The sequence below is a fragment of the Mustela nigripes genome, chromosome 13 (genome assembly GCF_022355385.1).
Source record: "Mustela nigripes isolate SB6536 chromosome 13, MUSNIG.SB6536, whole genome shotgun sequence".
Classification (NCBI taxonomy): domain Eukaryota; kingdom Metazoa; phylum Chordata; class Mammalia; order Carnivora; family Mustelidae; genus Mustela; species Mustela nigripes.
The window spans coordinates 111,717,315-111,734,279 of NC_081569.1; the positions used below are offsets into that span (position 1 = coordinate 111,717,315).

Sequence of the window (16,965 nt, forward strand, 5' to 3'; positions counted from 1 at the left end):
TGTGTGTGTGTGTGTGTGTGTGTGTATGATTGATTTATCCCAGGGTGCATTACAACGTGTAACTGTGTGTGTGTGTGTGTGTGTGTGTATGATTGATTTATCCCAGGGTGCATTACAACGTGTAACTGTTACCTTTTTAAATACTATTCATTACTTTTGCCATTTCTCATAATAACTTAGGGAGATTTTTAAACATTGCTTTTGACTATTGCTTCTTCCCATTTTGTCTTCTCTTTCTGGGGTTGAATTATACAGATATTAGACCTTTTGAAAGTATGTCTCACACATACTTTTTTTTTCTTCATTCTTTCTACTTTCTCTACATTTGTCTTTAATATTCTTGCATTCTACAGCATTTTTCCTTTTGACCTATGTTTACATTCTTTAATCCTGATAAACTTACCCATTTAGATCCGAGTTCCAGGGTATTGTAATTTTATGTGCTAATGCATCCATTTAATTTTTTTCTAGATTCTAATTTTCTGTTGAAATTTTCCATCATTTCATCTATTTTTTTTTAAAGAAACATATTCTGTTTTCTTGAATATATTAATTATGGTTTACTTTAAAGTTCCTGTCTGCAAACTCCGCATGCATCTGTTGTGGGTTTTTTTTTATCTCTTTTTTTCATCTTAATATTGGGTTCTATTTTCTTGCATGCCAAATAATTTTTATAAATTTATTATATATGTTAAGGAACCATATTGTTTGTAGATAATTTATCACTCATCATAGAATGTCTCCCTTTTCTCCCCTTCTACTGATAGGCAGAAAGTATGAGAAACTGATCACACCAGTGCAGTCAGGAACTGATCTGGGTTAGAGCTCGGTTGAGAATAGTGTGTTTATATCCCTTTATTCCTGAATGACACTAGGAGATTTAGCTCTGATAGTCATAGGGTCAAGCCTAGCTCACGTGCCTGCAGCCTAACCAATTTAAGCCTCAAAAACTGGCAAGTATCTTGAAGGGAAAACTAGCATTGTTCTATGGTCAGGCTTAACTTTCCTAGCAGGTCTTTGTTTTTTTTAAGTGCTATGAGCAATGCAAAAATTTTACACTGTCTTGTCTCATTTTAAAGCCTTATGTATAGCACCAAAGTCTAGTTGTTCTAAGGAGAAAAACATCCATGTGTTCAAGTGTATTCACATTTCTAATTCCTACATGCCTAAAAGCTTTCTGGTTTATTTTCCTGCCAGTAGAGACTCTTCTCATAGAAAAGCTGATGGTCAGCCCTTTGACCCAAATCATCAAATAACCTCAGTAAGGATGGGTTGGTGGGTAGATGTGAAAAACTAGACAGTGTTAGTTTAACTCAGAAATGTTTTCCCATTTCTGGAATTTTACTTTGTCTAATTTATTGCTTCTGTAGTTCTCTTATGTCTTTAGAAGTAAGATTTTTGTAATTATCTGATTTTGGTTACTTGTTACTATATGGGTGTTGAACGGCTGTGACCTACTGTATTCTGCCCAAAAGCAGAGCTCCTTTTTTATATTTTTTAAATTAATTATTACCAAAATATAGACAAACTGTTTGTTTTGTGTATAAATCCTTTATTTATGAAACACTTTTATCACATCTAGTAGCATATTTGTTGAGTAAGCTTTAGTAAAATGAAATTATAAAGTAAAATCCTTTTGCCAGAATGATGGTTTGCTTAATGTTTCATTGTCAAGCACTGTTGTAAGTGCTGTAGAAAGGCTAACGTGTTTTAATTTTTATTAAAAAATGAGGTAGATATTATTATTTTTGTCCCTGTTCATAATTGAGAAAAATGAGGCAGTTTAAGAGGTTTGCAAAATATCACACAGCAACTAGTGGTGGAACCAGATTCATTCTCAGAATCTAGATTCTTTTATGATCTTAAGAGTTGTGGTAGCATACATATAAGATATTATTCACCTAGTCTTTCTACATGAATACTGCAATCCCACTTACTAGCATATACTTCAATATCTTACTTTCTGATAACCCCCCGTCTTTATTTCCCCCCAAGTTTTTAAATTCTAGTTGGTTAACATACAGTGTAATATTAATTTTTTTAAGATTTTATTTATTTATTTGACAGAGAGATATATCACAAGTAGGCAGAGAGGCAGGTAGAAGGGCGGAGGAAGCAGGCTCCCTGCTGAGCAGCGAGCCCAATGCCATACTGGGCTTGATCCCAGGACCCTGATATCATGACCTGAGCCAAAGGCCGAGCTTTAACCCACTGAGCCACCCAGGCACCCCTGTGATATTCATTTTAAGTATAGAATTCAGTGATTCAGTACTTAGCTACAGGGCCTGGATATGGTGTTCATCACAAATGCCCTCCTTAATTGCCATCACCTATTTAATCAATCCCCACTGACATCCCCTCTGATAACCATTTAGTTTGTTCTCTATAGTTAAGATCTATTTCTTGGTTTTCCTCTTTTTCCCCACATGTATGCACATATACATAGATATATATATATATATATGGGTGTGTGTATACACACACACACTCTGCATCTTCCTTATCCAGTCATCAGTCAATGGGCATTTGGTCTCTTTCCATAATTTGGCTATTGTTAATGCTGCTATAAACATCAGGGTGCATGTATCCCTTCAAATTAATATTTTTGTATCCTTTGGGTAACTACCTAGGAGTGCAATTTTTGGATCATAGGGTAGTTCCATTTTTAACTTTTTGAGGAATATCCATACTATTTTCCAGAGTGGCTGCACCAGTTTCCATTCCCAACAGTATAAGAGGTCTCCCTTTTCTCCACATTCTCACCAATACCTATTATTTCCTCTGTTAATTTAACCATTCTGACAGGTGTGAGGTAATATCCCAGTGTAGTTTTGATTTGTATTTCCATGATGAGTGATATTGAACATCTTTTCAGTGTCTGTTGGCAATCTGTGATATTCCCTTCTCTTAATCTGGAATGCTGTTCCTAAATTTCCTTAAATCTCTCTTTCACCCATTTATTTATTCAATAATAATAATGTATTTAACATTTGTTCTTTTTGTATATTTAAGATCTTTGTTATGTCACCCAGTTTCATAGCTTTCATTTGTGTTCTATTTCATAAATTAAACTTTTTATTGAAGTATAATATTCTATATGAGTTGTAAATTAAAATTAGATTAAGGGTATGAATTTTGATTATCACCAAGTGTAGTTATTGTTTTGTTAAAGTACATTTGGTTTGTTCCCATTTTGGAGCTATTATGAATAATGCCATAAGATATGATCTTGAACATGTCTTTTGATGCAAACAGGTATGCATAGACATTAGATACACATTTAGCAGACTAGATATTACCCAGAAATACTAGTTCATAGAGTATGGAAATAAATAATTTTATTAGATTCGGCAGGTAGATGTATATATTTACAGTCTCATCATCATTTTTTGAGAACTCCAATTTGCTTCATAGTCTCACTAATATTTAGTACTGTCAGTCTTTTTAAATTTCTGTTTTCCCAATGACCAATGATATTCTTATATATTGCCATTTGGATATCCTCTTTTGTGAAGTGACTGTACCTGTCTTTCACTTTTAAAAGATTTTTCTTGTTTATTAATAAGTGTTCTCTAAATGTTCTAGATATGCATCCTTTGTTTGATATATGTATTGTACATTTATTGTCCCACTCTGTTTCTTCCCTTTATACTTTCTTAAAGGTGTCTTTGATGAATAGAAATAATTTAATTTTAAAATAGGTCATTTTGTCAATTTTCAATATAGTTGTTAGGTAAATATTTGTTGATTAAATGAATGAACCTGAAAATGTTCATTGTCTAATAGAAGAGACAGTTTTATTTTATTATAAAATGTGATTTTTAGGGGCACCTGGGTGGCTCAGTGGGTTAAAGCCTCTGCTTTCGGCTCGGGTCATCGTCCCGGGGTCCTGGGATCGAGCCCCACATCGGGCTCTCTGCTCAGCAGGGAGCCTGCTTCCTCTTCTCTCTCTGCCTGCCTCTCTGCCTACTTGTGATGTCTGTCAAATAAATAAATAAATTTTTTTAAAAATGTGATTTTTAAATTAAATATATGTATAAAATTTTTTCAGATACAGAGGAGATAGTGACTAACTCTGGCTAGGGGGTCAAGGAATTCTTCATGGAGAATATGATGGAAAAGACTCCAAAAAAAAAGTAAAAAATGACACTAAACATTAATAAACAATTCTTTGAGGAGTATAAGTCCAAGCATTATTAATAATTGCAGAGCATGAGGCTGGAAAGTTGTGTTGGAGTCACATTATAAATGATTTGAATGGCCCAGTGAGGGTATTAAGGATGGCACATATTGTATGGAGCACTGGGTGTTACATGTAAACAATGAATCTTGGAACACTGCATGAAAAACTAGTGACGTACTGTATGATAACCAACATAACATAATAAAAATAATAATTTTTAAAATGATATGAATGTCTTAGGGAGGGAAGCTTCTAAAAATTTTGAAGGAAAGACATTTCCAGATTTATTTCAGAGGATTTCTTTTCCTTATCAAAATGAATTTGAAGGAGGTATAGAAGTATTGGCTAAATTTTTATACAGAAGTATTGGCTAACATTATACCACAATAGTATACTTTCTTTAACCTTACTAAAATCAATTTCCTCTGCTATTTTCACTAATAGACATTTAGATTATATTGTAACATCTTAAAGAGTCTTTTCATTGCTCCTATTGTAATGGAAAACAAAACCACAGTAACAGTTATTACTGTAAGAGTTACTATAAATCAGACCTGTTATATTCTACATAGTGTGAAATATCAATGAATAAAACTGTTCCAGATAATTTTTGTTAAGATTTTTAACTAGAATTAAAGTAATTATGTAATATATGTTATCCATGCCTAATTTTTTGTCTAGCTGTACTCAGCCAGGAATAAAATGTTCAAAGGAAAATCCACATCATATACAAAACTTTGTCAAAGGTATATCACTGACGTTTGAGAGAAGGTGATATAATTGTGACAGGAATTCTTCTATTTTCTGCCTGTTATATAATTTCAATATGAAGATGTATTGTCACATCACATTCTCACATTGGTATATACAGAAGCTTGTAATAAGTAATGTGGTTTGACAAAGTATCCTTGCTTCCTTAAGAAGTTTCATAATGTGTGGGGATGCGCACATGTGCATACAAACAGGGATCTATTTTTTAAGTTTTTATTCTGTATCCAGAATTACAGTAGATACTTTTCATGTTCACATTTACTTTATACTTTTTTTTATTTTTAATTTTTTAATTTATTAGCGTATAATGTGTTATTTGCTTCAGGGGTACAGGTCTGTGATTCATCAGTCTTACCCAATTCACAGCACTCACCATAGTACATACCCTCCCCAATGTCAAAAACCCAGCCACCCTAGACTTCCCCTTCCCTCCCCCCCAGCAACTCTCAGTTTGTTTCCTGAGATTAAGAATCTCTTATGGTTTGTCTCCTCCCTGGTCCCATCTTGTTCCATTTCTTTCCCCTCCCTTCCTCCCTCGACCCCCCATCCTGCCTCTCAAATTCCTCCTGTCAGAGAGATTATATGATAATTGTCTTTCTCAGATTGACTTATTTCACTTAGCATAATACCCTCTAGTTCCATCATGTCATTATAATGACAAGATTTAGGGGTTATTTTTATGGCTGCATAGTATTCCATTGTATATATATACACACCACTTCTTTATCTACTCACTCATCTGTTGATGGACATCTAGATTCTTTCCATACTTTGGCTATTGTGAACATTACTGCTATAAACATTTGTGTGCATGTGCCCCTTCGGATCACTACATTTGTACCTTTAGGGTAAATACCCAGCAGTGCAATTGCTGGGTTGTAGGGTAGCTCTAATTTCAACTTTTTGAGGAACCTCCTTACTGTTTTCCATAGTGGCTGCACCAGCTTGCATTCCCACCAGCAGTGTAGGAAGGTTCCTCTTTCTCCACATCCTCACCAACATATGTCATTTCCTGACTTTTAGCTATTCTGACTGGTGTGAGGTGGTATCTCACTGTGGTCTTGATTTGTATTTCCCTGATGTCGAGTGATGTTGAACACTTTTTCATGTGTCTGTTGGCCATTTGGTTGTCCTCTTTGCAGAAATGTCTGTTCATGTCTTATGCCCATTTCTTGATTGGATTAGTTGTTCTATGGGTGTTGAGTTTGAGATGTTCTTTATAGATTTTAAGTACTAGCCCTTTTTCTGATATGTCATTTGCATATATCTTCTCCCATTCTGTCAGTTGTCTTTTGATTATGTTGCCTGTTTCATTTGCTGTTCAAAAACTTTTGATTGTGATGAAGTCCCAATAGTTCATTTTTGCCCCTGCTTCCCTTGCCTTCAGTGATGTTTCTAGGCGAAGTTGCTGCAGCTGAGGTCGAAGAGGTTGATGCCTGTGTTCTTCTCAAGGATTTTGATGGATTCCTGTCTCACATTGATGTCTTTCATCCATCTGGAGTCTATTTTTGTGTGTGGTATAAGGAAGTGGTTCAGTTTCATTCTTTTCCATGTGGCTGTACAGTTTTCCCAACACCAATTGTTGAAGAGACTGTCTTTTTTCCATTGGACATTCTTTCCTGCTTTGTCGAAGATTAGTTGACCATAGAGTTGAGCGTCTATTTCTGGGCTCTCTATTCTGTTACTTTGATCTATGGGTCTGTTTTTGTGCTGGTACCATACTGTGTTGATGGTTACAGCTTTGTGATAGAGCTTGAAGTCTGGAATTGTGATGCTGCCAGCTTTGATTTTCTTTTTCAACATTCCTCTGCGTATTTGGGGTCTTTTCTGATCCCATATAAATTTTACAGTTATTTATTCCATTTCTTTGAAAAACAATTGATTTTTTTTTAATTTAGTTTAATTTAATTTTTTTTCTTGTTCCAAAATTCATTGTTTATGCACGGTACCCAATGCTCCATGCAATACGCCCTCCATAATACCCACCACCAGGCTCACACCACCCACCCCAAACCCATCAGTTTGTTTCACAGAATCCACAGTCTCTCATGGTTTGTCTCCCCCTCCGATTTCCCCCAACTCACTTCTCCTCTCCATCTCCCAATGTCTTCTGTCTTATTCCTTAGGCTCCACAAGTAAGTGAAACCATATGATAATTAACTCTCTGTGCTTAACTTCTTTCAACCAGCATAATCTCTTCCAGTCCCATCCATGTTCATACAAAAGTTGGGTATTCGTCCTTTCTGATGGAGGCATAATACTCCATTGTATATATGGACCATATCTTCTTTATCCATTATCCAATTGAAGGGCATCTTGGTTCTTTCCACACTTTGGCGACTATGCCATTGCTGTTATGAACACTGGAATACAGATGGCTCTTCTTTTCACTACATCTTTACCTTTTGGGTAAATACCCAATAGTGCAATTGCAGGGTCATAGGGTAGCTCTATTTTTAATTTCTTAAGGAATTGCCACACTGTTTTCCAAAGTTGCTGCTTCCATCCCCACCAACTTCCATTCCCACCAACAGTATAAGAGGGTTCCCCTTTCTCCACATCCTCTCCAACACTTGTCGTGTCCTGTCTTATTAATTTAGGCCATTCTAACTGGTGTAAGTTGGTATCTCAGTGTGGTTTTGATTTGAATCTCCCTGTTGGCTAATGATGATGAATATTTTTTCATGTGTCTGGTAGACATTTGTATATCTTCTTTGGAGAAGAAGAATGGTCATGTCTTCTGACCATTTTTTGATGTGATTATCTATTTTATGTATGTTGAGTTTGAGGAGTTCTTTATAGATTTTGGATATCAGCCCTTCGTCTGTAGGGTCATTTGCAAACATCTTCTCCTATTCCATGGGTTGCCTCTTTGTTTTGCTGACTGTTTCCTTTGCTATGCAGAAGATTTTGATCTTGGTTAAGTCCCAAAAGTTTATTTTCACTTTTGTTTCCTTTGCCTCTGGAGACTTGTCTTGAAAGAAGTTTCTGTAGTTGATGTTGAAGAGGTTACTGCCTATGTTCTCCTCTAGGTTTTGATAGATTCCTGCCTCACATTGAGGTCTTTTATCCATTTCAAGTTTATTTTTGTGTATGGTGTAAGAGAATGGTGAAGTTTCATTCTTCTATACATAGCTGTCCAGTTTTCCCAGCACCATTTATTGAAGAGACTGTCTTTTTTCCGCTGGATATTTTTTCCTGCTTTGTCGAAGATTATTTATGACCATCGAGTTGTGGGTCCATATCTGGGCTCTCTACTCTGTTCCACTGGTCTATGTGTCTGTTTTTGTGCCAGTGCCATGCTGTCTTGGTGATCATAGCTTTGTACTAAAGCTTGAAATCAGGCAACATGGTGCTTCCAGTTTTGTTTTTTTTTTTCAACATCTCCTTAGCAATTCGGGGTCTCTTCTGGTTCCATATACATTTTAGGATGGTCTATTCTAGCACTTTGAAAAATGCCAGTGGAATTTTGCTCAGGATGGCATTGAAAGTATAGATGGCTCTGGGCAGTATAGACATTTTAACAATGTTTATTCTTCTGATCCGTGAGCATGGAATGCTTTTCCATCTTTTTGTGTCTTCTTCAATTTCTTTTGTGAGTGTTATATAGTTCCTCGAGTATAGATTCCTTACCTCTTTGGTTAGGTTTATTCCCAGGTTTCTTTTGGTTTTTGGTGCTATAAATGGAATCAATTCTCTAATTTCCTTTTCTATTTTTTCATTTTTAGTGTATAAGAAAGCAACTGATTTCTGTACATTGATTTTGTATCCTGCCATATTACTGAATTGCTGTATGAGTTCTAGTAGTTTGGGGGTGGAGTCTTTTGGGTTTTCCATATAAAGTGTCAAGTCATCTGCGAAGAGAGGGAGTTTGACTTCTTCTTTGCCAGTTTGAATACCTTTTATTTCTTTTTGTTTTCTGATTGCTGTTGCTAGGACTTCTTGCACTATGTTGAACAATGTTGGGGAGAGTGGGCATCCTTGTCGTGTTCCTGATCTCAAAGGGAAGGCTGTCAGCTTTTCCCCATTGAGAATGATATTTGCTGTGGGTTTTTTATAGATAGAAATCTATCAATTTCATAGATAGATTTTTTGAAGTTGAGGAATGTTCCCTCTATCCCTATACTTTGAAGAGTTTTGAACAGGAATTGATGCTGTATGTTGTCAAATGCCTTTTCTGCATCAATTGAGAGGACTTTGTGGTTCTTCTCTCTTCCCTAATTGATTTGTTCTATCACATTGATTGATTTGCAAATGCTGAACCACCTTGCATCCCATAGATTAATCCCATAATCTTTTTAATGTGGTGTTGGACTCTATTAGCTAGGATCTTGTTGAGTGTTTGCATTTGTTTTTTGAAGGACTTGGTGTAAGCTTCAACTACATTTACAAATATTTAGGAAATGTGTTGATGTTTTGTCCAGTGGAGAAAAGTCGGTTTTGGGGGGAAGGTTTTAAAGAAATATATTTTTAGAATTCTAATTTTAAAGTGATCTGGAGTAGATTCTCAGAGCCAAAAAGGACAAGAGAGGAAGATTTCTAGCTCAGATAATATGAATAGAGAAGAGAAAATGGACAAGGAATGGACAAATCTGCCTAAAAAATAAATGAGAAGTTAATTCAGTAGATAGCTTTGGGGGAAAAGACATGAAAGAAGATCTTGGGAAAATTTCCATAAAATATAAAATCATGCTTACGTTAAGATACTTAGATACTTAAAATTGCTTATACTATGCTATTTTGTTAGTGGAAATTGTTTGTGTCATTTATAAAAACTAATAACTGCACACTTAAAAAACTAAGAAACAAAGATCCTTATCCATTTGAAAATGTTCCTTTTGAAGAGTTTTAGTTGATTTTGAATACATTTGTTAAAAATATTTTTACAGTAAGGTCTTCCAATTATTTTATGTTTTTTCATTAAAGTATAATTGACACCCAATGTTACATTAGTTTCAGCTGTAAACATAGTGATTCAACAAGTCTGTACCTTCTGCTGTGCTTACATGTGTAGCCATCATCTGTCAGCATACAATGCCTTTATACCATTGACCATATTTCCTATGCTGTACCTTTTATCCCTATGACTTCTTCATTTCATAACTAAATTCTATATTTCCTACTCCCCTTCACCCATTTTGCCCATCTTCCCACCCCACCCCCAATTATTTTATAAGAACAACTAATTAATATCATGAAAAGTAGAAGTTTACTAACCCCATTTCAAAACATCATTTGTATATTTGGTAGATGAGATTGAAAAATGAATGCTGTGTAAGTGGTTTTGTAAGTATAGCTAATCTATTTCTTTCATTTCAGTGTATTTATTTATTTATTTATTTATTTTAAAGATTTTATTTATTTGACAGACAGAGATTACAAGTAGGAAGAGAGGCAGTCAGAGAGAGGAGGAAGCAGGCTCCCTGCTAAGCAGAGAGCCAGATGTGGGGCCCAATCCCAGGACCCTGGGATCATGACCTGAGCCAAAGGCAGGGGCTTTAACCCACTGAGCCACCCAGGTGCCCCACAGTGTATTTATTTTTTATTTTACTTTTTAATTACTGTATCAGAAAATGTCAAACCAAGATTTTCTAAAATAATGCATGTTCAATCATATTATGTGCATTGATTATTGGTGAGAAAAATATTTTCACACAATTACTAAAATCAAAGCTTTTTAAGTATTACGTTATCTTTTTCTCATCTTTTAAAATTTCTTGTGTGACATGATAAATGTGTTTTAGCATAATATTCAGAATTTGCTTTACTGATAGAATTGTCTGATAACATTCAGAAATTGCTTTACTAATACAGATGTACAATCAGAATTTTGGAGATTACTCTTACAGATATAGAGACATGTAAACAAGAAAAGTTTGGTAAAATATGAAAAGTGCTATCCCAAAGGAATGACTGCTATTACACACAGGGAACAAATTGCCTGGGGGAGTCAGAGGAGACTTTAATAAATAAAGTGTCCTAATGCTGTATCTCATTAAGTATAGATAGGAATTTCTTAGGTGGTTACATCAAACTCTCTCTCTCTCCCCTTCTCTCTCTCTCTCTTTTTTTCTTTTTCTTTTTGACAGAGAGAGAGATCACAAGTAGGCAGAAAGGCAGGCAGAGAGAGAGGGGGAAGCAGGCTCCCGCTGAGCAGAGAGCCTGATGGGGGGCTCGATATCAGACTCTTTACAAAAACAAAGAAAAATGTGACATTTCTCAAGTGATTTTATATTGCTGAGGTCTGCTTAATTCAGTGATTCATGTTTCCATCAATAAATGTAAAGGAAGGAAAAAAAATCAATTGCAATAGATGAGTATGAGACTCTAAGTAGATATATAGAACATTGGCTTGTCTAAATTTACTTCCTCTTAGCTCTGTTACTGTACCATTTTTATCTTTTTGGGTTTTATAGTCTTCTGCAAGAGAAAAAATATTGCTAAAGATCTCTGTAGTGACGGTTTTCATTCTGGTCAATGTAAGAAAAATGTTAAATATTCATAAAGACATATGATATATGCAAAACAATTTTCTTAAGATGGTCACACTTCTTTCATAGCACTTCCATAGCACTAACCATGATATACTGAGGTACCAAATTAATTTATTCATACTTCTGAGCTCATTGACATAAAGCATATTTGTCATTGCATTTTTTTTCATTCCCACATTTCCTGGCACATACTAGTCATTGGTATGGTTGTTTTGTTTTTTTAAAAAATTTAAATTCACTTACCTAACATATAGTGTATTAGTTTAAGAGGTAGAGGTTAGTGATTAATCAGTTTTATATAATACCCAGTGCTCATTATATCACATGCCTTCCTTAATGTCCAACACCCAGTTACCCCACACCCCCTCCATCAACCCTTAGTTTGTTTCCTATGATTGAGAGTCTCTTATGGTTTGTCTCCCTCTCTGATTTTGTCTTGTTTTATTTTTCCCTCCCTTCCCCTATAATCCTCTGTTTTGTTTCTTAAATTCCACATATGAATGAGACCATATAATTGTCTTCCTGATTTGACTTATTTCACATAGCATAACACCCTCTAGTTCCATCCATGTCATCGCAAATGACAAGATTTCATTTTTTTATGCCCGAGTAGTATTCCATTGTATATATATCCCACATCTTCTTTATTCCTCTGTCAATGGACATCTAGGCTCTTTGCATAGTTTAGCTGTTGTGGACATTGCTGCTATAAACATTGGGGTTCAGGTACCTCTTCGGATCACTATATTTGTATCTTTGGGGTTAATACTCAATAGTGCAATTGCTGAGTCATAGGATAGCTCTATTTTCAACTTTTTGAGGAACCTCCATACTGTTTTAGGCATTGGTATGTTTCTTAAACTGAAAGATTAAAATCAAGACTTCATGGTAATTTATTTAAATCTAATTCACATTAAGTTTACTTTCAAAACTATTTTGAAGATTTTTGTGAAGGATATGTAGACTTACATCTAATAAAATTCAATAAAATATAAATTGAAAATAGCCTGAAAAAGAAGACGATGCAAAGATACTAACTAGGAAAGTAATTGTATTTGTACTGTATCATTTCATTAAAACCACCTTAAGACTTAGTGACAGCAACGATTTATTTTTTCTCACAAATCTTTGGGTTTGCTGGGCTTACCTAGGTGTATTTTCTTCTGGTTTTACTTGGTATCATTAATTTGGCTGAAATAATTTGCAACTAAGGCTGGAAAATCCAAGATAGCATCATACAGATGTCTGGGGCCTTGATGCTATCTGTTTCACTGAACTTTGTCTCTACATGTTCTCTTCATTCCGTTATTTAGACTGGATTTCCTTTCATGATAATAGAAGTTTACCAAGAGAGTGATAGAAGAAAATGTGAGACCTTTTGAGAACGTGGCTTTAGAACTCATACACCATGATTTTTGCCCTCATCAGAGTTACAATTCTGTCCCAGATATGGAATTGATGAAAATAGACTCCACCTTTTGACAGGACGATTTATAAAGAATATGTGGCTGTATTTAACCTACTACAGTAGAATATACTTAGTTGTTGAATATAAAATTTGTTTCTGAGCTGCCTGAAAATGAGGGGGAAATAAGACACTAATGTTATCAAAATAAAGAACAAATACCAGAAAATTTGATTTGTAAAATCCCTTTATTTTTTCAATAATACTTGCAATTTTTAAAGAATTTGAAAAATGTGAAAGGAATTAAAATGTACTACAAATCTAATTATCCAGAAATAACCATTATAAGTTATAAAACGTGTCATCTTTCTATTCTTTATGTTACAGATAGAAGAATGTATGAATGCTTAACTAAGTGAAAGAAGTAGCTATACAAAACTGAAATAATACTCTCAAGCTAATGCAGAAGCATTTTATTTCATTTAAATAGAAAAAAAAGAAAGTGGGGGCACCTGGGTGGCTCAGTGGGTTAAGCCTTTGCCTTCGGCTGAGGTCATGATCTTGGGGTCCTGGAATCGAGCGGTCTCCCTGCTCTGTAGGGAGACTGCTTCCCCCCCCCCTCTCTCTGCCTGTCTCTCTGCTTACTTGGGATCTCTGTCTGTCAAATAAATAAATAAAAATCTTAAAAAAAAAAAAAAAGAAAGCGAATGTGAGATCATATTATAAGATATGTGCTAAACAGGTCTCTCTCAAGTTTAAAAATAAGGAAAATTATTAATACGTTAGTCATTTTTTAAAATGATTTTATTTATTTATTTGACAGAGAGAGACACAGCAAGAGAGGGAACATAAGAAGGGGGGGTGGGAGAGGGAGAAGCAGGCTCCTCGCTGAGCAAGGAGCCCGATGTAGGGCTCAATCCCAGGACCCCAGGATCATGACCTGAGTAGATGGCAGACGCTTAATGACTGAGGCACCCAGGTACCCCGTTAGTCATATTTTTTACTATCTTTTTAAACTTTGGAGTTGGTCAAACTTCTGCTATGAAAGTTAACAATATTAGCACTACTGTATAACCTATCCTCTTTATACCATCAAATGTCTGATTATTATATAATTTAAAAAAAAACTTTAATTGAACCATATCTAGTCTTCAGACTATTTCTGAATAGTAGTCTTCAGACTACTTCTGAACTTATTTCAGAAACCACTGCCGAGATGTAGAAAGAGAAGTAAAGTAAGCCCAGACTGTATCAGGTCTAGATGGACTTGAATAAAGAAAAATGGAGGCTCAGTGAGAAATAAAAAAAATAAAGACAATTTATAATCTTTGTTGGAATGCCCTGCTTTTCCCTCTTAGATTTTATTAAATATCCAATATTGGACTTTTTTATAAGCTCTTAATTTATAGTACTTCCTGTATTTCATTTATTTTTAAGAATTTGATGCTTTCTTCCTCATTTTTTATACTGCATAAATACCCCAAACTGCAGTGTGTTTCAATCAATAACAAATCTGGTCCATGAATTGAGCTTCAAAATTTTCTTCTTGATTGCTGAAATGAATCTGCATTTCCTCACTATATGTGAGGTATTTGGTATGTGGATGTCTTAAGTGGACTAATAAGTTCTTCTGCCTGTGACAGTGTTACCATTTTGTTTCAGGAGACCCTGATAGATTGGTGTGATGAAAAGGAACTTAACTTGATATTAACAACTGGAGGAACAGGGTTTGCACCACGAGATGTCACTCCAGAGGTGAGATAGTATGTGCTTTTCTCATATTCAAGAAGTAGGCTATTCATATTATCATTCATCTTTTTCACTGTTTTATATTATTTTTAATTTTGCAAGGCAGAACAAGAGACTTGTGGTTCTAAGAATGTAAAAACTTTGCTGTGGAAGAATTGTTATATAAAAAATGTTTCTTGACTTTTTTTCTTTGGATTTATACAAACATGATATAAAATGAGGAAGATTGAACTAGTCCAGAAGATAACTTTGCTTTTGTTTAGTGGTCTGTGATAGAAGTTGAACTTCAGGTGTATTGTTAAAGGAGGTGATAGCAGAACTTTAACTCTTAGCTTTGCTTCTGGTCTGATGTACTTTGTTAATGTAATTCAAAATTATCTGATTTCTCTGTTCTTGAGATACCCTTGTCATTGGTCTTAAAGCACAGCAAATTACAATAGAATATATATACCATATTTATAGTACTTTTGAAGAGAATGGATTCCATAGTTTGTAATTCTAATGTGAATTTAAATGCAAAATTTAATAAGCCAAAAAGCAGAATTAATATGTAGGCTTTATGCCACAAGAATCTTACCTTAAACCTTTGCATGAGGAGAAAAGTTAGGGAGAGAATGAAGAGTAGGCAGTGATCAGTGATACAGGGAAAAGAGTCTTTTTTTTTTTTTGAAGGAAGCCATAAACCTCAGAATCATATGCAGACTTATCTTACCACTTGTAATATTGTTTCCTTTACCTCCCAAAAAAGTGTTTGCTGGCTGAATTTCAACTTAATGTTAAAATGTCCTTCTATTTTCAAACCAATACATGATTTTATCTACTGTTTGATTAATATAAGACATTTCTGCTCTGCATCTATTAAGTATTTACTCTCCTTCTTACGCTATCATAGTAGTTTTCAAACTTTGGCCTGCACCACAATCAAACTAAGGGCTTGTTAAAACAGATCATTGGGCATACCCACAGAGTTTCTGATTCAGTAAATCTGCAGTGGGTCCTGAGCATTTGTATTTCAAACAAGGCCCCAGGTGATGCAGATGTTTTGGGCCCATCAACCATACTTTCAAACTTTAAAAACCACATATCTAGTATATGAAAATGGAAATTTTTTTCACAAATTGTAAAATACTTTCTGTTCTTCTATGTAAAAATTGTGACAGAATATTTTGGGATATTTTTATGATTAGATTTATAACGTGGTTTGATTTTAAAGCAATCAGAATAGAGTTGTAGTGTTTTCATGACTAAAAAAGAAGTCATTCTTACATAATAAGCTTCTGGGTGTTAAGGGGAAATGGTCCTTTGGCCAATTTTTACATTTCTTTTAGACTTTGAGACTAACTTAAAAAGTACAATTGGAAGGAAGCCATCTCATGTAGAGGTGTGTTTGTGTTTTGTTTGTAAGAAAATTGCTTACATATGTGAAGAATTTTTGGAGTCTGGTCGTTCTGCTAAGTATTTGAAGTAAATGACCTTGACTTTATATTCCCTATTTCTTCTGTGATGATTTAATAATATTGTATCATTTCTTTTTATATCAGAAAGTAAGTTGCTATGGAATTTATTTATAACCAGATAACATTATTTTAATTAGGGGAGAATAAATCTCACAGAGTTAAGTATTTTATATTCTGTGGTGTGTCAAGTTATTATCAAAATGATAGACTGAAAATATAAACCTTTGAATTTTGGTTCTGCTACTTATTAACAGGGTGACCATAGACTAACTATTGAACTCCTGTGTGCCTCAATTTCCTATGAAATGAGGCAAACAAAAGCGCCTATGTACAAGGGTAGCTGTGGGATTCAATGAGAACTATTTCTGGCATGTTAGTAAATGCTATATGCAAGGGTTAACTTAGTAAGGGTTAATTTTTTTTATTAGTTGCTACATAAATACTAAGTGAACAATTTGGTTAGTTGGGTTTTGTTTTTTGTTTGTTTGTTTTTTGTTTGTTTTTTTTTGATACGTAACTACCAAATAGAGAAAAACAGTCTTATCATAGATTTAAAGTATATCCATGAAATCTTTATGATCTTGTTATTTTTAAATTTTGATGTAGTAAGTTTCATATTTTATCTTTTTTCATCTTATTGTAAATCAGAGGTCTTAAATTTCTACCATTCTAATATGTGTTTATCCCATCCACTTTTTTTTAAGTACTGTTAGTTGATAAGAGTCTCTTTCCCTGACCATGTATGTTTTATTATATCAGAAATTAAGAATTCCTTTATTCTTAAATGAATGAAATCTCAGTTACCTTAAAACCTTAGAGGTGCTATTAAATTCTTACATTTAAAATGCCTATAGCAACTACCTACGTAGAGTTGTATTTGAGTGTTTTCTTTAAATAAGTTTAAAA

The 16,965-nt window shown here is 34.4% G+C and overlaps 1 protein-coding gene across 17 annotated transcripts in view; it reads left to right on the plus strand.

Moving 5' to 3' along the window:
* GPHN (gephyrin) overlaps positions 1–16,965 on the plus strand; it is a 637,714-nt gene that overhangs the window by 298,690 nt on the left and 322,059 nt on the right. For all 17 annotated transcript variants that reach the window (XM_059373410.1, XM_059373413.1, XM_059373412.1 and 14 more), the window contains exon 4: positions 14,516–14,608. In XM_059373410.1, coding sequence (XP_059229393.1) covers positions 14,516–14,608 — 93 coding nt within the window. The remainder of the gene's footprint in view (positions 1–14,515; positions 14,609–16,965) is intronic.